This window comes from Loxodonta africana, chromosome 2, assembly GCF_030014295.1.
Source record: "Loxodonta africana isolate mLoxAfr1 chromosome 2, mLoxAfr1.hap2, whole genome shotgun sequence".
Taxonomy (NCBI): Eukaryota; Metazoa; Chordata; class Mammalia; order Proboscidea; family Elephantidae; genus Loxodonta; species Loxodonta africana.
The window spans coordinates 204,942,965-204,970,930 of NC_087343.1; the positions used below are offsets into that span (position 1 = coordinate 204,942,965).

General features: G+C 38.6%; 1 protein-coding gene across 1 annotated transcript; it reads left to right on the forward strand.

The window, feature by feature from the left end:
- The first annotated feature begins 905 nt into the window (after window positions 1-905).
- Window positions 906-3,235, forward strand: LOC100665279 (olfactory receptor 2L13-like). The gene has a single exon (XM_003404961.3). The coding sequence runs from the start codon at window positions 2,025-2,027 to the stop codon at window positions 3,090-3,092; it is 1,068 nt and encodes a 355-aa protein (XP_003405009.2). The 5' UTR covers window positions 906-2,024; the 3' UTR covers window positions 3,093-3,235.
- Window positions 3,236-27,966: the final 24,731 nt, after the last annotated feature.

Consider the following 27,966-nt stretch of genomic DNA (forward strand, 5'->3'; position numbering starts at 1 on the left):
CGAATGCCCTGTTCAGGCTCCATGTGGGTCCCTGGGTGGTGAAAACAGTTAAGGAGCTGGGCTGCTAATCCAAAGGTTAGAGGTTCAACTCCACCCAGAGGTACGTTGAAAGAAAGGCCTGGTGATCTACTTCCAAAAAAATCACTCATCAAAAACCCTGTGGAGTACAGTTCTACTCTGACACACGTGGGATCCCTATGAGTCAGAACAGACTCCTCAGCAAAATTTTTAATTATTTTTTTCAACTCAATATGCTTTGACCTAGTTGCAAATATGGAATAAAACCAAATCTCTTGCAAAAATCTCAATTATTATGCAATTCGAGTTAAGATAAATTAGGCATTATGCACAAAGTCATTTACCAAACAATAAGTAATCTTTGGAAACTCTGGTGGCATAATGGTTAACAGCTACAGCCGCTAACCAAAATGTCGGCTGTTCAAATCCCTAGGTTCTCCTTGAAAGTCATATGGGACAGTTCTACAGGGTCACTATGAGTGGGAATTGACTCGATGGTGACGAGTCTGGTTTTGGGTTAAGTAATCTTGGTATTTGAAAAAACTAGAAATTTGAAGCAAGAACGGATGTGAATTCGGATTCCACCGTTAATTCTATTTGAGAAAGTTGTCATATCTATGAATACTACTTTCTTTGTTCCAAAAAAGTGGATATTTATGCCTAAATTTACAGAATTTGGGGGTGGCTTAAAGGAGGTAAAGTGAACAAATTCCTATGTATCTAAGAGCTTCCAATTTATGCTAGTTATCAACCTCCTACTGCTTATTATATTTCCCTTATCATGCTACTTATTGTTGAGGACAGTGGAAAAAATATGAAAAAAATGTGTATTATAGAATCTGTGACTTTATCACATGCACTTTATCTACGGAGAGAAATGAAAGCTGTGTAGAAAAATCTGTGCATTTAGTTTCAAATTCTGCAGGGCTTCAGAAAACAAAAACGTCAGTAGGGATGGGATAATATTCAAATAATATTTTGTATACAGTGTGAACTTAGTAGGGCATGAGAGAGTCCTCGTGGCTGAATTGTTAAGTGCTTGACTGCTAGCCACCTAGTGACTCCACAGGATACAGACCTGGTGATATGCTCCTGTAAAGATTAGTCTAGAAAACCCTGTGGGTCAATTTTTCTCTGTCATATGGTGTTGCTCTGAGTCGAAAATCGACCTAACAGTACCTAATATCAGTAGGCATGCAGTACCTTTATGGTTCAAGGACAGTGATCTCAAATGGTGGGTACATTTTTTAAAAAGACACAAAAGTGATAGAGAACATGAGAGAGTAGTAAGGGATTGTCTGGCTGGATTAGTTCTAGGGAAAGAAGGCCAGAAAATAACAATGTAGAGGATATAGAATTTCAGCATACAGGTTGCCGAGCCATATGTCAGTTATTGTTGTAGATATGCCCTGTGCAGTTGATAGATGCTAGGGAAATGCAGGATCTATGTTGGCCAACTGTTAAGCACTCGACTGCTAACCAAAGGTTGGCAGTTAGAATCCACACAGAGGTGCCTCGGAAAAAAGTCCTAGAGTTCTACTTCAGAAAAATCAGCCTCTAAAAACCCTATGGAGCACAGTTCTGCTCTGCCACACATGAAGTCACCGTGAGACAGTCAGAATTGACTCCACAACAACTTCTTCTTTTTTTTTAATGACTGTAACCCCTTGAAAATCATGTCTAATGGGACTGGCCAGGACCCATTCCAGGGAGGATAATACTTTAGTTAAGTAAAAAAAAAGTATGTGGTACATTAATTTGTATACTTAAAAACCACATTTCTCTATGACTTGCTCATTTGCTTACCAAATAATACATGGGGAAGAGGTTGGAACATTCAGTTCTGATACTGAACTCAACAAAAGTTGAAGAGATGGAAAGACAAAAATTGATTCTAAACAAACATTAGCTAATTCGAAATTCATCTTTATGCTCTGGTTTTGTCAAGCATCATTTATTGTTTGGTTTTTGTTTTTCTTTCAAGGAAATTAAAGCAATAAGTTTTCATGGAGAAATGGAATCAAACTTCAAATGATTTCATTTTGTTGGGACTTCTTCCCCCAAATCAAACTGGCATGCTGCTCTTGTTCCTTATCCTCCTTGTATTCTTTCTGGCCTCATTGGGAAACTCAACCATGATGTACCTCATTTGCATGGATTCCCAACTCCACAAACCCATGTACTTTCTTCTCGGCCAGCTCTCCCTCATGGACCTGATGTACATTTCTACTACAGTCCCCAAGATGGTACACAACTTCCTCTCTGGCCACAAAGGCATCTCTTTCCTTGGATGTGGCTTTCAAAGCTTCTTATTCTTGACAATGGCTGGTTCTGAAGGCTTACTCTTAGCCTCCATGGCCTATGACCGTTACGTGGCCATCTGTCACCCCCTCCATTATCCCAACCGTATGAGTAGAAGGATGTGTGTCCAGATGATCATGGGATCTTGGGTCTTGGGATCCATCAACTCCTTGGCACACACAGTCTATGCTCTTCATATTCCTTACTGCCGGTCCCGGGCCATCGATCATTTCTTTTGTGATGTCCCAGCCATGTTGCTTCTTGCATGTATGGACCCCTGGGTCTATGAGTACATGGTTTTTGTGAGCGTTACCCTCACGCTCCTCCTTCCTTTCCTTGGCACCACTGCTTCCTACGGCAGAGTACTTTTGGCTGTCTACCATATGCGCTCCAAAGAGGGAAGGAAAAAGGCCTTCTCCACCTGTTCAACACATTTAACTGTAGTTACCCTTTATTATGCACCATTTGTTTACACCTATCTTCGGCCCAGGAATGTCCGCTCATCAGCAGAAGATAAGATTTTGGCCATTTTTTACACCATCCTGACCTCCATGCTCAATCCCATTATCTACAGCCTGAGGAATAAGGAAGTCCTGGGGGCCATGAAAGAGTGTTTGGAGTATTCTTTTCTGAGAAAAAATAGTCATGGCTCTCCTTATTCCTTTTTTTTCCTTTTTCATGTTGTTAAGAACGTCCTAGTGCTGTTTAATAGAAATATAATAGAAGACACATGCATAAGTTTAAATTTTCTAGTAGACACATTAGAAAGTTAAATGAAAATGAAATTAATTAAAATATGTTTATGTAGCCAAAACAGTAATATTTAACTAATATTAGCTTTATCTACATTGAGGTTAATTGTATATTATATTATTACAATATATTACATACATATACTATGCATATAATATATATGCATATACTATATTATATAGGAAACTCTGGTGGAGTAGTGCTTAACAGCTATGGTTGCTAATCAAAAGGTTGGTGGTTCAAATCCACTAGGCACTCCTTGGAAACCCTATGGGGCAGTTCTACTCTGTCCTGTATGGTCACTCTGAGTCAGAATTGACTCAACAGCAACAGGTTTTTTTGTTTATTTGTTTTATATTACATTAAGTACAGTATGTTTCCTGCATAAATTACTATTAACATGATAGTGTTTTACCATTTCATTGAAATATTATCATTTGTACATGTAATCAATATAAAAGTATTGTGACATTTTTACATTGTTTTCATTCTAAGTCTTCACCATCTTGTGTAACTTTATACTCTAAGTACATTGCAATCTAGACTATACTCATTTCAAGTCCCAATAGCCACATGGGGCCAGTGGCAGCAGTGTTCGACAACACGATTTTAGACCATCCAGTGAAATGTTTTGGAAAGAATATATCTGTGATATATAAAAACATATATGTTGTGTATAAAAACGGGTGATGGGACGTAAAGTAACCAACATAAGCATACTAATATAGTGCTTATAAGAGATTATTTGTTTCACTCCTTTTTAGCATGTATTTCTTGATTATAACTGACATTTGGAGTCCATCCTGTCCTAGCCTCCCTCTACAAAGCTATTTGGAGAGATCTGGTTTGATTTGAAGTTTCTCAGTGACGCAAACTATTAATGTGCTTGGCTGCTAACCAATAGGTTGGCAATTCAAGTCTACCCAGAGGTACCTCAGAAGAATGGCCTGGAGATCTACCTCTGAAAGATCGGACACTGAAAACTATGGATTACATGTCTACTCTGACTCACATGGGGTCAGCATGAGTCAGAGTAGACTCAATGGCAAGTGATTTTTTAACATAGGATTTTTCTGATTTCAATAAATATGTTGAGGTTAAATGACCTGGATAGGGGCATGAGAATTAGAGACAATTTATTCTACATTCAAATGATCAAAATTAAATATTTAAATGGTCTTAAAGAAGTTATTTGTACTCACGTTATTTGCCTAGAGCCACTGGGTGGCTGCAGCATGAAACAAAATCAAAATAGGGACTTCACACACATTGACATTCTATGCTAATAAATCACAATGCTTTGCTTAATAAAAGCCTTATTATTGTTATTTTACGAACAAACTTAAGTTACTTGAAACTTATCAATGAAGTTGTTTATGAAGGGGTTTTAATGATTGCTGGGGAAGAAAAAAGAAAAAAGGGGGCTTAGAAGTGTCCATCCATCCCCCATCCCCAACTCTCAGTTCATTGTTGAAGCTCACTTTTTCAATGTCTTTCCATGGACTCTTTTAATATCTTCCTATTTTTGGTGACTGGAGTTCATTTTAACTTAAAATATATTGAGATCCAAGTTATTTTCCTAAAATATAGATATGATTTAGTCATTTGACCACTTTAAGATAATTATTCCTTACTAGATTCACAAAAAGTTCCAAAATTAAATTCATAATCAAATGTCTCTAAAATCTACATTATGTCTACCTTTACCTTTCTACCACTCAGTCCACATTCCTGGTGCTATGGGTACACTGATCCTCTAGTCTGTCCCTGTAGCACTCCATGTCCCCACACACCTGAAACTTTGCTAAAAACATTTCCCACTCATGCAACAATCTACTCCACATTTTCTTGTGTCTGCCAATCTCAGTCGTGGCTTTTTTTTAAAAGAAGTAACTAAAAATTTACTTCTCATTTCATCACATCCAGAGCTAACCTCTTCTTCCACAAACCTCTACTTCCGTATTTTTTAAGATAACATAGTTAAATTGACACTTATTCATTTTTATGTCTGTGTCTCCTTTCAAATCAAAGCCCATGGCAGATAGTAATAATTAGGATGATAATGTCAGTTGATGTTTACTAAGTGAAAATGCATTCCCTGTAATAAAACTTAAAGTTCTCTACAAAACTATGGTTTTGATACTTGCTCCACTTTGTCGTAAAACTTAATTTGGGTCAGAGTGCTGGAAGAGTAGCACTAGACTTAGAAGCCAGATTTCTTAGCATCTGAAGCCCTGGATCCTAATCTCCACTTTACCGTGCCATTGCCATTTTAGTCTGGGTTTCCCCCACAGAGGGGGCTGTGATCATTCAGTGGTAGAATTCTCACCTTCCTTTCCAGGGACCCAGATTCTTTTCTCAGCCAGTGTGCCTCAGTCACAGCTACCACCCTTCCTGTCAGTGAAGGATTGCATGTTGCTGTAATGCTGAACAGGTTTCAGTGGAACTTGAGACTAAGACAGACTAAGAAGAAGGGTCTGAGACTCTACTTCTAAAATATCAGCTAATGAAAACCCCATAGATCACAATGGTCTGATCCTATTGTGCTTGAGTTGCCTTGAGCCAGGGTCGACTTGATGGGAGCTAAAAATAACAACATCCCAACAGAATAACCCATTGCTGTGACTTGCAAATGCTGGGGACATCAGTTTCCTTAAGTGTGTTATTTGGAAACTCAACCGTGCTTGTTGACATGTGATACTAGTTCATAGAAACTGTGGTCATGTTTCCAGACAGAACCAAGGCAAACTATAGCCAGATAAATTATCTACACAAAGTCAAGGAATTATTGCCCAGAGTACCCCTTTATGTCTTTAAATGACAAAGGGATTGAATACTGGATTCAAAGTCTAAGATGCATCTCATTCATTTCCTCTACTCAAATAACATTTTTCTCTAGAATTAAGAAAATAATAGGCGACTATTCCTGCTTTGAATATAGTCTTTAGAATCAGATTTTGGACATTCAGTCCAAATGACATGACTCCTCATTTAGTAAGGAGTAAATTGCCTAGTATAATCCTGGAGAAAGCAAGGTAATTGACTAGTTTTTGTCAGACAAAAAAATTTCTGACAGGTTAAAATATAGTCTCCAGAGTTCGCACCAGACGTATGGAATTGGAAGGTTGCTCGGAAATGTGTTCATCTCCATTTACTCTTTATTAATTTAAGATATTTATTGAGCCCACCTGTGGGCTATTCTCTCTTCACGTTACCATGGGTTATGTGATGGACAAGCAGACACAGCCTCTGACCTTCTGAGTCAAAATCCTTATGTGATTACTAACAATGCAGAAGAAAAGCTAGATAACTGGGAGTTCCTAAAAATCAAATACCTATGCTCATCCAAAGACTTCACCAAAAGAGTAAAAAGATTACCTATAGATTGGGAAAAAGTTTTTAGCTATGACATTTCCAACCAGCACCTGATCTCTAAAATCTACATGTTACTGCAAAATCTCAACCGCAAAAAGACAAACAACCCAATTAAAAAACGGGCAAAAGATATGAACAAACACTTCACTAAAGAAGACATTCCGGTAGCTAACAGATACATAAGGAAAAGCTCACGAACACTAGAGAAATACAAATCAAAACTACAATAAGATTCCATCTCACTCCAACATGGGTGGCATTAATACAAAAAATACAAAACAATAAATGTTGGAGAGTCTGTGGAGAGATTAGAACACTTATACACTGCTGGTGGGAATGTAAAATGGTACAACCACTCTGGAAATTGATTTGGTGCTTCCTTAAAAAGATAGAAATAGAACTACCATACCATCCAGAAATCCCACTCCTTGGAATATATCCTAGAGAAATAAGAGCCTTTACACGAACAGATACATGCACACCCATGTTCATTGCAGCACTGTTTACAATAGCAAAAACATGGAAGCAACCAAGGTGCCCATCAACGGATGAATGGAAAAATAAATTATGGTATAGTCACACAATGGAATATTATGCATCAATAAAGAACAGTGAGGAATCTGTGAAACGTTGCATAAAATGGAGGAACCTAGAAGGCATTATGATGAGTGAAATTAGTCAGTTGCAAAAAGACAAATATCGTATAACACCACTATTATAAGAAATCAAGAAATAGTTGAAACAGAGAAGAAAATATTCTTTGATGGTTATGAGAAGGAGGAGGGAGGGGGGTTGGAGAGGGGTATTCACTAATTAGATAGTGGACAAGAACTACTTTAGGTGATGGGAAAGACAACACACAATACAGGAGAGGTCAGCACAATTGGACTAAAAGAAAAGCAAAGAAGTTTCCAGAATAAACTGAATGCTTCAAAGGCCAGCGTAGCAGGGACAGGGGTTTGGGGACCATGGTTTCAGGTGACATCTAAGTCAATTGGCATAATAAAATCTACTAAGAAAACATCCTGCATCCTACCTTGGAGAGAGGCATCTGGGGTCTCAAATGCTAGCAAGCGGCCATCTAAGATGCATCAATTGGTCTCAACCCACCTGGATCAAAGGAGAATGAAGAACATCAAGGACACAAGGTAATTAGGAGCCCAAGAGACAGAAAGAGCACATAAACCAGAGACTGCGTCAGTCTTAAACCAGAAGAGCTAGATGGTGCCTGGCTACAACCGATAACTGCCCTGACCGGAACAAGACAGAGAAACCTTGAGGGAGCAGGAAAGCAATGGGATGCAGACCCCAAATTCTCATAAAAAGACCAGACTTAATGGCCTGACTGAGACTAGAAAGACCCCGGTGGTCATTGTCCCCAGATCTTTCTGTTGGACCAGGACAGGAACCATTCCCAAAGCCAGCTCTTCAGACAGGTGTTGGTCTGGACAATGGGTTGGGGAGGGATGCCGGTGAGGAATGAGCTTCTTGGATCAAGTGGACACTTAAGACTATGTTGGCATCTCCTCCCTGGAGGGGAGATGAGAGGGTAGAGGGGGTTAGAAGCTGGGGAAATGGACACAAAAAGAGAAAGTGGAGGGAAGGAGCAGGCTGTCTCATTAGGGGGAGAGGAATTGAGAGTATGTTTAGCAAGGTGTATATAAGTTTTTATGTGAAAGACTGACTTGATTTGTAAACTTTCACTTAAAGCACAATAAAAATTAAAAAAAAAATTCTTTTGTGAGTCATAAGCATGTAAACCAAACCAAAACACAACAAACAACTACAAAAATACAAACCCATTGCCATGGAGCCGATTCTGACTTATGGTGACCCTACTTGTTACAGAGTAGAACTGCTCCATGAAGGTTTCTTGGCTGTTATCTTTGCAGCAGCAGATTGCCAAGCTTTTCTTCTGGGTGCTGCTGTGTGAATTCAAATAGCCAATCTTTAGGTTAGTAGAGAAGTGCAACTGTTTGCACCATCCTGGGATCTAATCATTTATAGTACATATTGTATAGTCATGTTAGGCAGTGATGATGTCAACTAGGAAAATAGCACATGAATATAATACATAGGATCTCTAGGAGAGCCCCTCTGACTTGATGAGGGAGCTGTATGTTACAATTTGGGGAAAGAACCCCAGGGCACTCTGATGACTGAGGAACAATGGGCACCAGGAAGCAGTGAGCTGGAGAGTGGTAGAACACTTCAAGCAGGACAGTAACAGGGCCAGCTCATGGCAGGGGATTTTGGTTTTATTCTAAAGGTGGCAGAAGCCTTGGAAAGAAATCATTTCTAAAGTTTGAATGTCTACATCCTCCTGGGTGACCGATAAGAGTGAGCTCTGTTCAAACACCAGACAGAGCTGGCTCAGCAGAAGCTATCACTGCCACTACTTCAAAAGAATTACCCTCTGACCCTCCCAAAATGCTCTTTAAATTTTTGATTTATATTTTATAAACATATTAAACTATAAGTGGTTCCTGAAAGCAAATTTATTTATGTTTCTAATTGATCTCTTGGAAGATAAACCATAAATGGGCTATTTCTCTCATGAGAACAGATGCTACAATTTTCTATCATTACTCTTGCAATTTTCAGTTTTAAAAAGAAATGGTCTTTTATCAGGGTAACTTATTAAAACTCTTCAAGAAGCCAATGATATTGAGGTTTCTAACTTTTTCTAACCTAAACATTATATAGCTCAGGACAGAAAAAATGCTGTCATGGACGAATCATCTTGGAGGGACAGGAAGTTTTAAAAGTTATACCCTGCCCCTTTTCCCAGAGTATTAAAAGTCCCAAAATATTTTAAGTTACGTGTCAAGACCTTTATAATAGATTCTGGGCCAAATTGAACATTATTCTCTGAATAAGAAGGGCACCGTTTTTTGTTTTTTTTTTTTAATTTGTACTTTAAGTAAAAGTTTTCAAATCAAGCCAGTCTCTGATACAAAAACATATGTACCTTGTTATGTTCTCCTAGTTGCCCTCCCCCTAATAAGACAGCACACTCCTCCTCTCTACCCTTTATTCCCCCTGTCCATTCAACCAGCTCCTGTCCCCCTCTGGCTTCATCTCACCTCCAGACAGGAACCTCCCACATAGTCTCAGGTGTCTACCTGAACAAAGAAGCTCACTCTTCACGAGTATCATTTTCTGTCTTATATCCAGCCCAATCCCTGTCTAAAGAGTTGGGTTCAGGAATGGTTCTAGTCTTGGGCTAACAGAGGGTCTGGCGACTGTGACATCTAGTCTCATTCAGACCATTAAGCCTAGTCTTTTTATCAGAATTTGAGGTCTGCAGCCCACTGTTCTCTGGCTCCATCAGGGATTCACTGTTGTATTCCCTCTCAGGGCAGTCATCAGTGGTAGTCGGGCACCATATAGTTCTTCCAGTCTGAGCCTGATGCAGTCTCCGGTTAATGTGGAGATGGGCACTATTTTTGATGCAATCAAAAGCACCTTTTGACAATATTATTCCTAACATCATCTCAGTCAAAGTTAGCAGAGTTCTGGCTCCCTGTGGGATTAATGCTTCTGTGGTCCTAACCCACAGTAAGCATAATGTTGTGAACCAGACTCAGCATAAGGCTGGTTCTTAAGATGGGGGACAGATATATACCTCCACCTTTCCACTTCTCCATTATTTCACTTTCTGTTTCTGGGTTCAATAACTTTACAAAGAACATACAAGAACTTACAGGCTGTACTCATGGTTACATACATGGTTACATGGTATCTTACAGTAATTATGCAGAAGTAAAATGATACAATTCAGGATTCAACTCAGGATAAAAATCAGGAAACTCATGATACAACTCAGGGGGAAGGTACACTGGCGAGGTCTACAAAGGTCCCAAAGCAGAGCGTTCTTCTTTCCCTTTGACAACTAATACAGCTTCAGACAAACTCCCCACTGTAAAAGGTCTCTCTCAGCATGACTCTACCCTCAGGTTTCAGGGTTTTTAGAGGGTAGCTCATGCACACCTTGTCAGTTCCAAGTGGGGCTTCCTAATCAATCTGGCTAAATGTCAACTACTGGGTGGGACTCCTCAGGCAATTCTGGTAAAGCTCAGACTGCCAGACTGGGAAGCATGTGCCCCGCAGCCAATCCCAGTAAAGGTCAGCTACAGTGTGGACCATAGACTGACCAATCCTTTGCAGCTGGCTTACCAAGCAAACAAATAAAACGACAGAGAAGTTGATTTTGACTCATAGGAACCTTATAAGACAGTAAAATTTCCCCATAGGGTTTCCAAGGAGCAGCTGGTGGCTTTGATCTGTCAACCTTTTGGTTAGCAGCCATGTCTTTAACCAGTGCACCACCAAGGCTCCACAGTTAACTTATGTGGATAGTAAACTGACCAATTCTGTGGAAGCCTCCTGTGTGAATAATAAACTGATCAATCCCCACAAGTTCCTTATGTGGATAGTAAACCAACTAGCCTCTCGCAAGATGGTGGCCTGACCAATCATTTTGGAAGAATTACAACCCCAGGGCAAGAAAGGCCAAATAAGAGAAACTCATTGCACCCTACCCACTCACTCAATTTATTTAGCTTTTTATTCAATTATCATTTTGTTTCAGCAAGGCTTTTCTTAGATTGACAGTTTAAAACTACAACTGTACCCCCTCCCTAAATATGCTATTCTCCTCCACTACATTATTTTTCTGCATAGCACATTTATTGTCCTGGTGCTGATGATGATACACTTTATTTATGTATCCACTTTACTGTTTATTTTCCCCATAAAACCAGGAGAGTAGAGATTTTTGTCTATTTTGTTCACATCTATGTCACCAGCACTTTGTTGTTGTTGTTAGGAGTTGTCAAGTCTGTTCCAAGTAAAAGCGACCCTACATACAACAGAACCAAATTTTGTCAGGTTGTGCACCATCCTCACAATCTTTGGTTTATTTGAGCCCATTTGTTGCAGACACTGTGTCAATTCATCTCCTTCAGGGTCATCTTATTTTTCACCGGCACTCAACTTTACCAAGCATGAGGACCTTCTCCAGGGGTTGGTCCTTTCTGATAATATCTCCAAAAGTAAGTGAGACAAAGTCTCACCATCCTTGTTTCTAAGGAGCATTCTGGCTGTACTTCTTCCAAGACAGATTTTTTCTTTCTTCTGGCAGTCTATGGTATAACGAATATTCAACAACAAGGTAATTCAAATGCATCAATTCTTCTTAGGTCTTCCTTGTTCATTGTTCACCTTTCCAGACATATAAGGAGATTTAAAATACCATGGCTTGGGTCAGGTGCACCTCATTCCTCAAGGTGACATCTTTTCTTTTTAAAAATTTAAAGAGGTCTTTTGAAGAAGATTTGCCCAATGCAATGTGTCATTTGATTTGACTGCTCCTTCTAAGGGTGTTGATTGTGGATCCAAGTAAAATGAAATCCTTGATAACATCAATATTTTCTCTTTTATCTTGATGTTGCTTGTTGATCCAGTTGTGAATGGTTTTGTTTTCTTTATATTGAGGTATAGTCCACACTGAAGGCTGTAGTTTTTGCTCTTCGTCATGAAGCACTTTAAGTCCTCTTCACTTTCAGCAAGCAAAGTTATGTCATCTGCATATCACAGGTTGTTAATTAGTCTTCTTCTAATCCTAATGCTGAGAGTTCTTCTTCATATTGTCCAAATTTTCATATTATTTGCTCAGCATACAAATTGAATAAGTGTGGTAAAAGGATACAACCAATGCAAGTATCTGGCAAATAGCAGAAGCTGGATGAAATCAATCAGTGCATTTAGTCACCGCATTTTACAACTGATTAATTCGTAAATGGGCATATTAGCCATTATGCCAATGAGTATGAGGATATGAAATCCTGATTTTAGGAAATAGCTATATTCTGTTCTGGCTTGTTGAGAAGGGGAGAGTATAAAAACAAACTGTTAGCAGTTACCTAAGAACTGAGCTGGAAGAGGAATAATCAGAGTCAAGACATATGTCTATAAATAACTGAGTGAAGTTATAGGAAAACACACAACAAAACAAAGGGACTGGGAGAAGATCATCGGAAGAGAGGCTTGGTGTGCTGTTTAAAGAAGAATAAGTTTTATTTTCTTTCAAAAATTATGTATTATTATACGAAGTATAATCTTCCTAGGTGGCACAAATGATTTGTGTCCAACTTGAGCCCAGGTAGCACAGTGCTTAAGAGCTTGGCTGCTAACCAAATGGTCTGCAGTTCAAATCCACCAGCCTATCCTTGGAAACCATATGGACCAGTCCTACTCTGTCCTATAGGGTAGCTATCAGTTGTGATAGACTCTATGGAAATGGGTTTGTATTTTTCAGGTTTTTGCTAAACTCAAGGTTGGTGATTTGAATTCACCCAGCATTACCATGGAAGAAAACATGTGGTCATCTGCTTCCATTAAAACTACAACCAAGAAACCTGTTGGAGAAATTCTACTCTGTAGCACATGGTGTTGCCATGAGTTGGAACTGACTTGATGGCAACTAACAACAAGAATAACAGCAACAACATAGTGAGTGTGAGAAAATAACATTTTAAATGATAAACAATTTAAAAATTTAATATGATTCTAATAATCTGCCAATATATAACTTCAAATAGTTAAGCTATTTTTAAAGTTAATTATATTCATAATTAATATGCAAGAAGAGTCAGGAAAATTCTACAAAAACAAAACAAAAAGATGACTACTCGTAGCGGAGCCAAGATGGCGGAATAGACAGACACTTCTGTGGAGCTCTCTTTACAACAAAGAGCGGAAAAATGAGTGAAATGAGTATATTTGTGACAAGCTGGGAGCCCTGAGCATCAAAGGCAAGCTTAGACAATGAACTGAGGGGCAGGAGAAGGAAGAGACCATTCAGAAGTGGAGAGGAGTTACCAGACCTGAATCACAGGGAGCCCTCAGGCACCATTCCCGGAGTGGCAGGGGCGTCAGCGGTGGTGGCGGGCCGGTACTAGCTTTCGGCTGCAGTTTCCTCAGGGAGAAGCAGCCAGCCACACAGCCCACTCACACCTCCAGAACCTGAGGAGAAGGGCACTCTCGGAAAAAGCTAAGTACTTACGTATATTTTACTGCACCCCCCCACCCCCAAGCCAGCTTCAGTGGCTGAATCCCTAGGCCTGAGATAGACCCTGGTGAGCACCTGGAGCCATCCTCCTGGCCTTGGGGAAGGAAAAAATTTGCATCTGAGGGGAAAAGATAATTTGCTAGCTCCATTAACTGGGGGAGCTCAGTACAGAAGCAGCTCCTGTCCAGGCATAAACCATCAGTGGACCTTGATCACCTTTTCTTTCTGCATGGACCTGTGTGTGCCTATTTTGGGAGAATAGGCCCTTGTTGGCAAACTTCAACCATTTCAACGATGTGGTGGAGAGGTGGGTGTTTGATGTTTGACATTGCTTTGCCTATTAAACAAGATCCTCACCTACCCACAACAGGGACCTAAGGACTGGTGGCTCCACGTGGGTCACTCAGCCACCCACGACAGGGATCCAGGGATAACTGGTACCTCCTAGTCCTTACAACAAAAACTTTGGGTGCCCATGGTCCCTCTGCAGAACCCATCCACCAGCACATTCTAGGGAACAGAGACACATTTTCCTCAAAGACACTTGGGGGTCAGTTCTCAGCCCCCTGCCTTGTTCAGAGCATGACCCCCTGCTGCAATCAGATACCGGTATATACACCAAATACCCCTGCCCCTCTAAGACTGTAGGACAGAGCCTGTACCACACGCTTGATATCAGCTACCTGGAAACCTGAGCTGAATTCATACAAGAAAATAGAATGGACTTCTAGACTGATGTACCTGATAACAGCTCTAGCCAGCTGGGAACAGGACACCAGAGTTCCAAAGGCGAAAATAATTAAGCTAGCTCACTCAGGCAACCCATGGGGTATACCAAAACAAAACAAAGCAAGTGGCTACGACACAGTAAGCAAGCATAAACTAATACAATAACTTATGGATGGCTTGGAGACAACAGTCAATATCAAGTCACAAAAAGAAACAGGCCATGATCACCTCAACAGGCTCTCAAAACAAAGAATCCAGGGATCTTTTAGATGAAAGTGCATTCCTGGAATTACCAGATGCAGAATACAAAAGTTTAATATACAGAACCTTTCAAGACATGAAGAAGGAAATGAGGCAATACACAGAACAATCCAAGGAACACACAGATAAAGCAACTGAAGAAATTAGAAAGATTATTCAGGAACATAATGAAAAGTTTAATAAGCTGGAAAAATCCATAGACAGACAGCAATCAGAAATTCAGAAGATTAACAATAAAATTACAGAATTAGACAACTCAGTAGAAAGTCAGAGGAGCAGAATTGAGCAAGTAGAAACTAGAATTTCTGAACTTGAAGATAAAACACTTGGCACTAATATATTTGAAGAAAAATCAGATAAAAGAATTAAAAAAAATGAAGAAGCCTTAAGAATCATGTGGGACTCTATCAAGAGAAATAATCTACAAGTGATTGGAGTACCAGAACAGGGAGGAATAACAGAAAATACAGAGAAAAAATTGAGGATTTGTTGGCAGAAAATTTCCCTGATATTGTGAAAGATAAGAAGATATCTACCCAAGATGCTCATCGAACTCCAGGTCAGGTAGATCTTAAAAGAAAGGCATCAAGACATATTATAATCGATCTTGCCAAAACCAAAGATAAAGAGACAATTATAAGAGCAGCGAGGGATAAAAGAAAAGTCACCTACAAGGCAAGGCAATAAGAATAAGCTCAGATTACTCGGCAAAAACCATGCAGGCAAGAAGGCAATGTGATGACATAATTAAATTTTTGAAGGAAAAAAATTGCCTGCCAAGAATCATATATCCATCAAAACTATCTCTTAAATATGAAGGTGAAATTAAGACATTTTCAGATACACACAAGTTTAGGGCATTAGTAAAAACCAAACCAAAACTACAAGAAATACTAAAGGGAGTTCTTTGATTAGAAAATCAACAATGTCAGGTATTGACCCAAGACTAGAACACTGGGCAGAGCAACCAGAAGTCAACCCAGGTAGGGAAAAAAAAAAAAAAAAAAAGCCAGATTAAAAAAAAAAAAGCCCAACACAAGGTAACGGCGATGTTATTATATAAAAGAAGACAACATTAAAATAAAAAAGAGGGACTAAGAAATGTAATCATACACCTTCCATATGGAGAGGAAGATATGGCGATACAAAGAAATAAGTTAGTTTTAAATTTAGAAAAATAGGGGTAAATAATAAGGTAACCACAAAGGAGACAAACTATCCTACTCATCAAAATAAAATACGAGGGAAAAATACAGGCTCAGCAGAAACAAAATCAACAACAACAAATATGACAATATATAAAGGAAATCTACTCAGCACATAAAATCAAGTCGGAAAAAGAAGCTGTCAACACACAGAAAAAGACATCAACATGACAGCACTGAATTCATACCTATCCATAATTACCCTGAATGTAAATAGACTAAATGCACCAATAAAGACACAGAGAGTGGCAGAATGGATTCAAAACAAGATCTGCCTATATGCTGCCTACAAGAGATACATCTTAGACCTAGAGACACACACCCAAAAAAAAAACTCAAAGGATGGGAAAAAATATGTATTAAGCAAACAACAATCAAAAAGAGCAGGAGAGGCAATATTAATTTCTGACAAAATAGACTTTAAAGTTAAATCCATCAGAAGGAAGGGCACTATATAATGATTAAAGGGACAATACACCAAGAAGATATAACCATATTAAATATATATGCACCCAATGACAGGGCTGCAAGATATATAAAACAAACTCTATCAGTATTGAAAAGTGAGATAGACAGCTCCACAATAATAGTAGGAGACTTCAATACATCAGTTTCGATGAAGGACAGGACACCCAGAAAGAAGCTCAATAAAGATATGGAAGATCTAAATGCCAGAATCTACCAACTTGACCTCGTAGTCATACACAGAACACTCCACCCAACAGCTACCAACTATATTTTCTTTCTAGTGCACGTGGAACATTCTCCAGAATAGACCACATATTAGGTCATAAAGCAAGCCTTAGCAGAATCCAAAACATTGAAATATTACAAAACACCTTCTCTGACCATAAGGCCATAAAACTGGAAATCAATAACAGGAAAAGCAGGGAAAAGAAATCAAACACTTGGAAAGTGAACAATACCCTGCTCAAAAAAGACTGGATTGTAGAAGACATTAAGGATGGAAGAAAGAAATTCAGAGAATCCAATAAGAATGAAAACACTTCCTATCAGAACCTTTGGGAAACAGCAAAAGCGGTGCACAGAGGCCAGTTTATATCAATAAATGCACACATACAAAAAGAAGAAAGGGCCAAAATCAAAGAACTATCCCTACAACTTGAATAAATAGAAAGAGAGCAACAAAAGAAACCCAAAGGCACCAGAAGAAATCAAAAAATAAAAATTAGAGCTGAACTAAATGAAATAGAAAACAGAAAAACAATTGAAAGAATTAACAAGACCAAAAGCTGGTCTTTTGAAAAAGTCCACAAAATTGATAAACCACTGGCCAAACTGACAAAAGAAAAACAGGAGAGGAAGCAAATGACTCGAATAAGAAATGAGATGGGCAATATTACAACAGACCCAAAGGAAATTAAAAGAATCATATGAGATTACTATGAAAAACTATACTCAAATTTGAAAATCTAGAAGAAATGGATGAATTCCTAGAAACACACTACCTACCTAAACTAACACAAACAGAGGTGGAACAACTAAATAGACCCATAACAAAAGAAGAGATTGAAAAAGTAATTGAAAAACTCCCAACAAAAAAAAAGCCCTGGTCCAGACGGCTTCACTGCAGAGTTCTACCAAACTTTCAGAGAAGAGTTAACACCACTACTATTAAACGTTATTTCAGAGCATAGAAAAGGATGGAATACTACCAAACTCATTCTATGAAGCTACAATATCACCGATACCAAAACCAGGTAAAGACACCACAAGAAAAGAAAATTATAGATCTATATCCCTCATGAATGTAGATGCAAAAATCCTCAACAAAATTCTAGCCAATAGAATTCAACAACATATCAAAAAAATAATTCATCATGACCAAGTGGGATTCCTACCAGATATGCAGGGATGGTTCAACATTAGAAAAACAATGTAATACACCACATAAATAAAACAAAAACAAGAATCACATGGTTTTAACAATTGATGCAGAAAAGACATTTGACAAAGTTCAACACTCACTCATGATAAAAACTCTCAGCAAAATAGGAATAGAAGGAAAATTTCTTAACATAATAGCATTTATACAAAGCCAACAGCCAACATCATTCTAAATGGAGAGAGCCTGAAAACATTCCCACTGAGATCGGGAACCAGACAGGGATGCCCTTTATCACCACCCTTATTCAACATTGTGCCGGAAGTCCTAGCCAGAGCAATTAGGCTAGATAAAGAAATAAAGGGCATCCAGATTGGCAAGGAAGAAGTCAAAGTGTCTCTATTTGCAGATGACATGATCTTATACACAGAAAGCCCTAAAGAATCCTCCAGAAAACTACTGAAACTAATAGAAGAGTTCAGCAGAGTATCAGGATAAAACACAAACATACAAAAATCAGTTGGATTCCTCTTCACCAACAAAAAGGACATCGAAGAGGAAATCACCTAATCAATGCCATTTACAGTAACCCCCAAGAAGATAAAATACTTTGGAATAAATCTTACTAGAGATGTAAAAGACTTATACAAAGAAAACTACAGTATGCTTCTGCAAGAAACCAAAAGAGGCTTACATAAGTGGAAGAACATACCTTGCTCATGGATAGGAAGACTTAACATTGTAAAAATGTCTATTTTACCGAAAGTGATCTACACATTTAATGCAAATCTGATCCAAATCCCAAGGATATTCTTTAATGAGATGGAGAAACAAATCACCAATTTCATATGGAAGGGAAAGAGGCCCCAAGCAAATAAGGCATTACTGAAAAAGAAGAACAAAGTGGGAGGCCTTACTTTACCTGATTTTAGAATCTATTATACGGCCACAGTAGTCAAAACAGCCTGGTACTGGTACAAGAACAGATACGTGGACCAATGGAACAGAATTGAGACTCCAGACATAAATCTATCCACATATGAGCAGTTGATATTTGACAAAGGCCTCAAAACAGTTAAATGGGGAAAGGACAGTCTTTTTAACAAATGGTGCTGGCATAACTGAATATCCATCTGCAAAAAAATGAAACAGGACCCATACCTCACTCCATGCACAAAAAGTAACTCAAAACGGATCAAAGACCTAAATATAAAATCTAAAAAGATAAAGATCATGGAAGAAAAAATAGGGACAACGTTAGAAGCCCTAATACATGGCATAAACAGTATAGAAAACATTATAAAGAACATAGAAGAAAAACTAGATAATATGTCTTGGTGCTTCCTTAAAAAGCTAGAAATAGAACTACCGTACAATCCAGCAATACCACTCCTTGGAATATATCCTAGAGAAATAAGAGCCTTTGCACGAACAGATATACGCACACCCATGTTTATTGCAGCTCTGTTTACAATAGCAAAAACATGGAAGCAACGAAGGGGCCCGTCAACGGATGAATGGATAGATAAATTATGGTATATTCACACAATGGAATACTACACATAGATAAAGAACAGTGAGGAATCTGTGAAACATTTCATAACATGGAGGAACCTGGAAGACATTATGCTGAGTGAAATTAGTCAGTTGCAAAAGGACAAATATTGTATAAGACCACTATTAGAAGAACTTAAGAAATAGTTTAAACTGAGAAGAAAACATTCTTTTGTGGTTACGAGAGGGGGGAGGGAGGGAGGGTGGGAGAGGGGTATTCACTGATTAGATAGTAGATGGGAACTATTTTAGGTGAAGGGAAAGACAGCACACAATACAGGGGAGGTCAGCACAATTGGACTAAACCAAAAACAAAGAAGTTTCCTGAATAAACTGAATGCTTCGAAGGCCAGTGTAGCAGGGGAAGGGGTCTGGGCACCATGGTTTCAGGGGACATCTAAGTCAATTGGCATAATAAAATGTATTAGCAAAACATTCTGCATCCCACTTTGAAGAGTGGAGTCTGGGGTCTTAAACGCTAGCAAGCAGCCATCTAAGATGCATCAATGGGTCTCAACCCACCTGGATCAAAGGAGAATGAAGAACACCAAAGACAAAAGGTGATCACAAGCCCAAGAGACAGAAAGGGCCACATGAACCAGCGACTACATCATCCTGAGACCGGAATTACTAGATGGTGCCTGGCTGCAACTGATGACTGCCCTGACAGGGAACACAACAGAGAACCTCTGAGGGAGCAGGAGAGCAGTGGGATGCAGACCCCAAATTCTCATAACAGTAAACTTAATGGTCTGACTGAGACTAGAAGGACCCCGGTGGTCATGCCCCCAGACCTGTTGCCCCAGGACAGGAAACATTCCCAAAGCTAACTCTTCAGACCTGGATTGGACTGGACAATGGGTTGGAGAGGGATGTTGTTGAGGAGTGAGCTTCTTGGATCAGGTGGTGACTTGAGACTATGTTGGCATTTCCTGCCTGGAGGGGAGATGAGAGGGTGGAGGGGGTTAGAAGCTGGCAAAAAGGGCATGAAAAGAGAGAGTGGAGGGAGAGAGCAGTCTGTGTCATTAGGGGGAGAGTAATTGGGAGTGTGTAGCAAGGTGTATGTGGATTTTTGTGTGAGAGACTGACTTGGTTTGTAAACTTTCACTAAAAGCACAATAAAAATTATTTTTTTTAAAAAAAGATGACTACTACTGAATTACAAAAAAAAAAAAAAAAAAAAAACCCACTGCCATCAAATCGATTCTGACTTATGTAAACCCTATAGGGCAGAGTAGAACTGGCGCATAGAGTTTCCAAGGGGCATCTGACAGATTCGAACTGCCAACCTCTTGGTTAGCAGCTCTAGCACCTAACCACTATGACACCAGGATTTCCAAAGCTCTTTTTACTACTGAATTAGAGAATTATTATTTTAAAATGTACTCTAAAGATATATGAATTAAAATTATATGATGTTGGTGCATAAATATAGAGAAAAATCAATTTAATATAACAGAGTCATGAAAAGACTATTAATGATAAAATTAGTATTCTGTACTATAGTAGGAATAAGAGCTCATTCAATATGACATGTTGGGACAATTGATTAAGCCATAGGAAAAAAATGATTTGAAGGCCAACTTTAACATATACACCAAAGTAAGGTTCAAATGGATATTAAATTTAAATTAATTGAAACAGAAACTTTTTCAACCTAAAACCAAACCTGTTGCTGCCAATTCAACCTATAGCCTGCGAAAAAGTCTGTGGAAACAATATTTCCAATAAGGATCTAATATCCAAAATATTTATAAAACTTCTACAATGTAGTAATAATAAAAAAATACTAATACCCCAATCAAAAAAAATGAGCAAAGTACATGAACAGACACTTCACCAAAAAGGAAGCTCAAGGGGCAAACAAGCAAATGAAATGATGTTTATTGTCATTATCCATTAGCAAGCTGCAAATCAAAACTAGAATGAGATACCACTTAACCCCTGCTCTAATGGCATTGATCAAAACCAGGAAAGAAAAATGTCACTGAGGATGTGGAGAGATTGGACCCCTTATCCACTGCTGGTGGGAACGTGAAATGGTCCAGCCATTGTGGAAAACAGTAGAGCAACTCCTCAAAAATTTAAAAATGGAATATACGATAGGACCCAGCAGTATCACTTCTAGGTGTATACCCTAAGGACCTAAAAGCAATTACAGAAACAGACGTATGTATACTGATGTTCATTGCAGCATTATTCACAATAGGAAAAAGCTGGAAACAACCCAAGTGCCCTTCAACAGATGAATGGATAAACGAATGTGTTACATACATACAGTGGAATATGACTCAGACTTAAAGAAAAATGAAGTCCTTATACATGCTACAACATGAATGAACCTCGAAGACATTGCACTGAGTGAAATAAAACAATCACAATAGGACAATTATTGTATGGTGTCATTTATATGAAATGACAAGACTAAGTAATTATATACAGACCAATGGTTACCAGTAGTTACCAGGAGGTGAGGTGGGGAGAGGGAAGGATCTGGGAAATCTCTCTCTGAGAAGTAGTGAATTTTTGTCTATAATGATGGGAAAATTTGCCATCAACTAAAGGCAATGGTTACACAATCAGACTAATGTAGTTGTCATCATTAGCTGTGCACCAGGGGTGCAAAATGGCAAACTGTTTTAAATCACAGTAGCAGCAAAAAACAAAAAACGATACCTGTTGATACTACTTAGAACCCGTTGCCGTCAAGTTGATTCCAACTCATAGCAACTCTATAGCATAGAGTAGAACTGCCCCATAGGGTTTCCAAGGAGCAGCTGGTAGATTCAAACTGTCGAACTTCTGGTTAGCAGCCACAGCTCCTAACCTACGCCACCAGGGTTTCCATACTACTTAGACACAGCTAAATATTTCATGCGATTACTCTTCTTGGTTTGAAGATTTTGGATCATGGCTTCATGTGCCTACCCAGTCAGTAGGCCTAACGTTATTATTAGAGTTTTTGTTCTGCTTCCTAGTTGGTGAGTAGCACCTGGGGTCTTAAAAGCCTGTGAGTGGCCACCCAAGATACAATTGATCCCTGTTTGCCTGGAAACAACAGAAGAAGATGACCTGGGAATCAGAGAGAGAAACTGCATGTCTAAGCACCTCCATTAACTACTACCTCCATTACCATGAGAACAGAAGAAATGGATAGTTTTTGGCTACCATTAGTGAATGTTTTGATCAAGGACCCAACAGGTGGGTCCTGATCAGAAGGGGAAAAAAATGTGGAACAGAATTTCAAAGTCATATGGAAACCAGATTTCCTGGATCAATTGAGCCTAGGGGGACCCCCAAATCTACTGCCTTGAAATAATCTTTAATCCTTGAGCCAATATTATCCCATGTTGACTCTGACTCATAGTGAACCTATAGGACAGAGTAGAACTGCCCCATATGGTTTCCAAGGAGCTGCTGGTGAATTCAAACTGCCGACCTTTCGGTTAGAAGCTGAGCTCTTAACCACGGTGCCACCAGGGCTCCAAAATAAATAATAGTTCAAATCAATTAATAAAGAATGTCTGCATTCAGTATAGCATACTTTTAAAGAATAATCTCTGTGAGTTTAAGCAGACAACAATTAATCTAAAGCACATTTGGGAACTTAAAGGGGTAGGAAAACTAAGGTGATGAAACAATATGGGTAGAATGAGAATGGTTGACACAATGTGAAGTCCGTAACTAATGTTACTGAACTCTTCATGCAGAAAATCTGACTGGAGGTATGTTTGTTTGTGTAAATTATTGCCGAAAATAAAGACATTAAATAAAAAAAGCAAACTTTTGAAGAAATTAGGAGAAAAAATTAAAAATAACTTTAGACCACAAAAAAATCCTTAAAATATGACACAAAAATCATAATTTTTAAAAGATATATTGATAAATTTGAATATTTCTAAACATCTCTAGATGGCATGATAATTATAAAAGAAGACAAAAGATGAATAAAACTTATGAGAGTATTGAATTATACAAACAGGGATCCTTGAAATATAAAGATTTCAAAAAATAGAGAAAAAAATAAAACCTACAATGTAATTAAATTGAACATAAATGGAAATACAAATGGTTCTAAAATGCATGAAAAGATGTTAAGTCCCACTTACGCAAATAAAACTACACTAAAAAAAATCAATATTCATCTAGAAAGCAGATGCCTCAAAATGCTTTAAAATACAATGGTTGTGTTGCTAAGGAGTGGGAGAAACACATTCTCACACATTGTTATTGCATGCAAATTTGTATGTAGACAATTTTATTATTGCCAAAATTTAAAAATTTTCCTTTGGCTTAATAATATAAATTCTGGAGACATCCTTTACAGATATACCTACTACCTAACTTCCCGTTGCCATTGAGTAGATTCCAACTCATAAGACCCTACAGGAGAGAGTAGAACTGCCCGATAGGGTTTCCAAAGAGTGACTGGTGGATTCAAACTGCCTGCCTTTTGGTTAGCAGCCGTAGCTCTTAACCACTGCACCAGCAGGGCTCCACAGATATACCTACTCTAATATAAAATATCTTAAGTAAATTAGTAATTTTTTTGCCATATTGATATATTGATAGAACAAGCTGTTAAGCACTTAGCTGCCAACCAAAAGGTTTGAGATTTGAGTCTACACTTAGGCACCTTGGAAGAAAGGCCTAGCAATATACTTCCAAAAAAAAAAATCAGCCATTGAAAACCTAGGAAGCACAGTTTACTCTGACACATATGGAAGTGCCAGGCACTGACTCTGTGGCAACTGTTTTTTAATTGATTTGCAAGAGAGGAGGCGATGTTAATTTTATAACTACATGGACTATGTAAAATAACCCAAACTTCTCAACAGATAACAAACCATTTCCAAGTAGATCTGAATATAAAACATACATTTATAACTGTTCTAGAAAGTAACATGGGAGAACATCTTCATTACCTAGGGGTAGGAAGAATTCCTTAATCAGAACACAAACATATTATTAGACACATCTCAGGCTCCCCCTCCAGTTCCAGGCTCTACTGTCTCTTAGATCCTCACCCACTTTCTCTGCTGAGATCACAGTTGTAGATGACCATCTCTTGTTGGGCCTGTGTGGTTCTGCCTTCTGGGATCAACAAGCCACTTGCCTGAGAAAGCTGAGCTGTCTGCCCTGGCCACTGGCACACAGCCATGCCTAAAAGCCACATGTTCTGAGTGTGTATCTCCCCTGTACTTTCATGCTTGCATGGAATATTATAGCACAGGACATGGGGTCTGGCTTCCCTAGCACCTCTCGAAGCGGTCAGATAACCCAGCAAGTAGCTGGGGACAGTGGAGGAAGTCAGACACAATTTCCTTCTTATCCAGAGCCCATGGTCTCCATCCTGCCTGTCTGGATAGGGCTGTTGTTGTCAGGTGAATTCTTCTGCTGAGGGCCCTGCTTTTATATAGCTCCCTGGGATGAGGTGGTCAGTGTGGTGATATACCACCATTCTCAGCTTTACATTTTCACCACCTTTCCTCATTCTTCATTCTACTGACACAGAAACCATTTACTTAAACTAAAATTTTTCTAATATTTTATTTAGTTTTTGGTGTAAGTTTACACAACATATAAAGTTCCTATTTAACAATTTCTTTACATATTATTTGGTGCCCTGGTGGTGCAGTGGTTAAGAGCTACCTCCTAACTCAACGGTCAGCAGTTTAAATCCACCAGACACTCCTTGGAAAGTTCTACTGTGTCCTGTAGGGTTGCTATGAGTCAGAATCAACGATGGCAATGGGTTTGGTTTGGTTTTGAATACATATTGTTCAGTGACATTGGTGACATTTTGCATGTGTCCACAATCTCCATATTTCCATTTTTATGGTTCCCCTTCCATTAACCCAGCTTCCCTGCCCTCCTCCCTCCACACCCTTATATCTGTGCTTTAGGGTAAATGTTGACTATTCATCTCATATAGTTTTTTGTTTTAAGGAGTACAGCACTCATGGGTGATATTGTTTATTTTATGAACCAATCTGTTATTTAGCTGAGAGTGATCTCCAGGAGTAGTTTCAGTTCAAAGTTTAAAGAGTAACTCAGGGCAATTTTCTCTGGAGTTCCTCTAGACTCTACTAATCCAGGTAGTCTCACCTCTTCTTCTTCTTTTTTTTTAATATAAGAATAAATTATTTTATAAGAATTAATTGTGTTCTTCAGTTTTCTCCCATTCTGTCCAGGATGTCTACTGTGTCACTGGTCAGGGCTGCCCTTAGTGGTAGCTGGGCACTATCTAACTCTTCTTGTTTCAGGATAAGTGAGGCTGTAGTTTATGTGGCCTATTAGTCCTGTAGAGTAGTTTCTTCTTTGAGATTTTGTGTTCCTTCTTTCTCTTTAGCTCCAGATGAGTAGAGGCCAGTAGTTGTATCTTGGTGGGCTACTAGCGAGCTTTTAAGACCCAGACACTACTTACCATACTAGAATGTAGAACATAAATTTTATAGACTATGTTGTGCCAATTGACCAACTTGTTCCATGAGACTATGGTCCCAAGACTTCAAAACTGGTTTACCAATCCTGTGAAGTGTTTGTTATTTTTTCTTGGATAGTCATGACTGTGTTCCCTATGTGCTTTGTTTTATATATATGAATATATGTGCAGCACACACAATCATGTATATATCTATGCCTACAAATACCACTATATGTACACACATATATACACATATGCATATATATCTACCTATGTAGCCATTGGTGTTGGCAAAGAATATTGAATATACCATGGACTGCCTGAAGAACGAAAAAGTCTGTCCTGGAAGAAGTACAGCCAGAATGCTCCTTAGAAGCATACTTTGGACATATTATCAGGAGGAGGTCGTCCCTGGAGAAGGATATCATGCTTGGTAAAGTACACGGTCATTGAGAAAGTGGAAGACACCCAACGAGAGGGATTGACACTGTGGCTGCAACAATGGGCTCCAGCATGGCAACAATTTTGAGTATGGTACAGGACCCAGCAGTGTTTCTTTCTGTTGTACATTGAGTCTCTGTGAGTCAGAACCGACTTGACAGCATCTAACAACAACAACATGTAACCATTCATGTGTATTTTTGTTGTTACTGCTGTTCTTGCCAAATTGTATATGTTATAGCATTTACCAATAAGGTTCTTTAATCATGTGAATTTCTTATTGTTATCATAAGGTGTGCACACTTCACCCACATTTGGTATTGCCTTTCTCATCACCAAAAACAACCAATGTCTACTGCCTAGAGAGTTACTCCCCCTACCTCCCTCACCCATCCCTGGTTACCATCAAAGAATGCTGATTTCTGCATGTATAACTATGTTTGTCTTTTTACAAAAGTGGTATCATACAATATTTGTCTTTTTGTGCTTGACTTATTTCCCTCAGCATAATGGCCCCCAGATTCATTAATAAGATATTTCATGGACTCATCATTATTCTGTATACTTGTGTAGTCCTCTATTGCATGAGTATACCACATTTTGTTTATCCATTCATCCACTGATAGGCACTTAGGTTGTTTCTTTTTGCTATTGTGAATAATGCTGCAATGAATATATGTGTGCATATGTCTACTTGTGTCACAGCTATTAGACTCTAAGGTATACACCTAGGAGTAGGATTTCTGGATCAAAAAATATTTCTATTTCTAGCTTCTTGAGGAAGAACCATTTCATTTTCCTCAGTGGTTGTACCATTTTACAACCCTATCAGCAATGGATGAGTGTTTCAATTTCTCTACATCCTTGCCAGCATTTGTTGTTTTTTCTTTTTAATCATTGCCATTTTTGCAGGGGTGAGGTAACATCTATTGTAGTTTTGATGTGATCTTTCTAATGGCTAATGAATTATGGTGTTGGTGAAGAATATTGAATATACTATGGAGTGCTAGAAAAATGAACAAATTTATCTGGGAAGAAGTGCAGTCAGAATGCTCCTTAGAAGCATGGATGGTGAGACTTTGTCTCATTCACATACTTGGACACTTTGTCAGGAGAGATCAGTCTTTGGAAAAGTACATCATGCTTGGCAAAGTAGAGGGTCAATGAAACAGAGGAAAACCCTCAATGAGATGAATTGACACAGTGACTGAAACAATGGGCTGAAGAATAGCAATGATTGTGAGGATGCCGCAGACTGGGCAGTGTTTCATTCTGTTGCACATGGGGCTGCTACGAGTCAGAACCTAGTTGACAGCACTTAACAGCGACAACAACAGTGACCAATGATCATGAACATCATTTCATGTTTTGATGGCCGTTTGAATGTCCTCTTTGGTGAAGTTTCTGCTCATGTCCTTTGCTCATTTTTTAATTGGATTGTTTCTTTTTTTGTTGTTGTTGAAGTTTTCTATTAATTTTAGAGATTAGACCCTTCTCAGACATACCATTCCCAAAGATATTTCCCCAATCTTAGATTCTGTTTTTACTCTTTTGATAAAGTCTTTTGGTGAACCTAAGTATTTGATTTATAGGAGGTCCCCATTTTCAAATTTACCTTCAGTTGTTCCTGCATTTGAAGTTGTGTTTGATATTCTATTACTGAAAAAATCAGATCACATAGTTTGTACGTATATTATCTTTCAGGAACTTTATTGTTTTAGCTTTAACTTTTAGGTCTTTGATCGTTTTGAATTAGCTTTTATGCATGGTGTTAGATACGGATCCTGTTTTAGTTTTCTGCAAATGGTAATTCACTTTTGCCAGGACCATTTGTTAATGGGACAGTTTTCTTCCCCATTAAATGGACTTCGACCCCTTGTCAAAAGTCAGCTGCCCATAGATGAATGCATTTAGTTTTGAATTCTTAATTTTATTTCATTGGTCTATGTGCCTGTCATTGAACTACTACAAGGCTGTTTTG

Coding starts and splice junctions, on each gene's coding strand:
- LOC100665279 (XM_003404961.3), top strand. CDS start 2,025: ATGGAGAAATGGAATCAAACTTCAAATGATTTCATTTTGTTGGGACTT.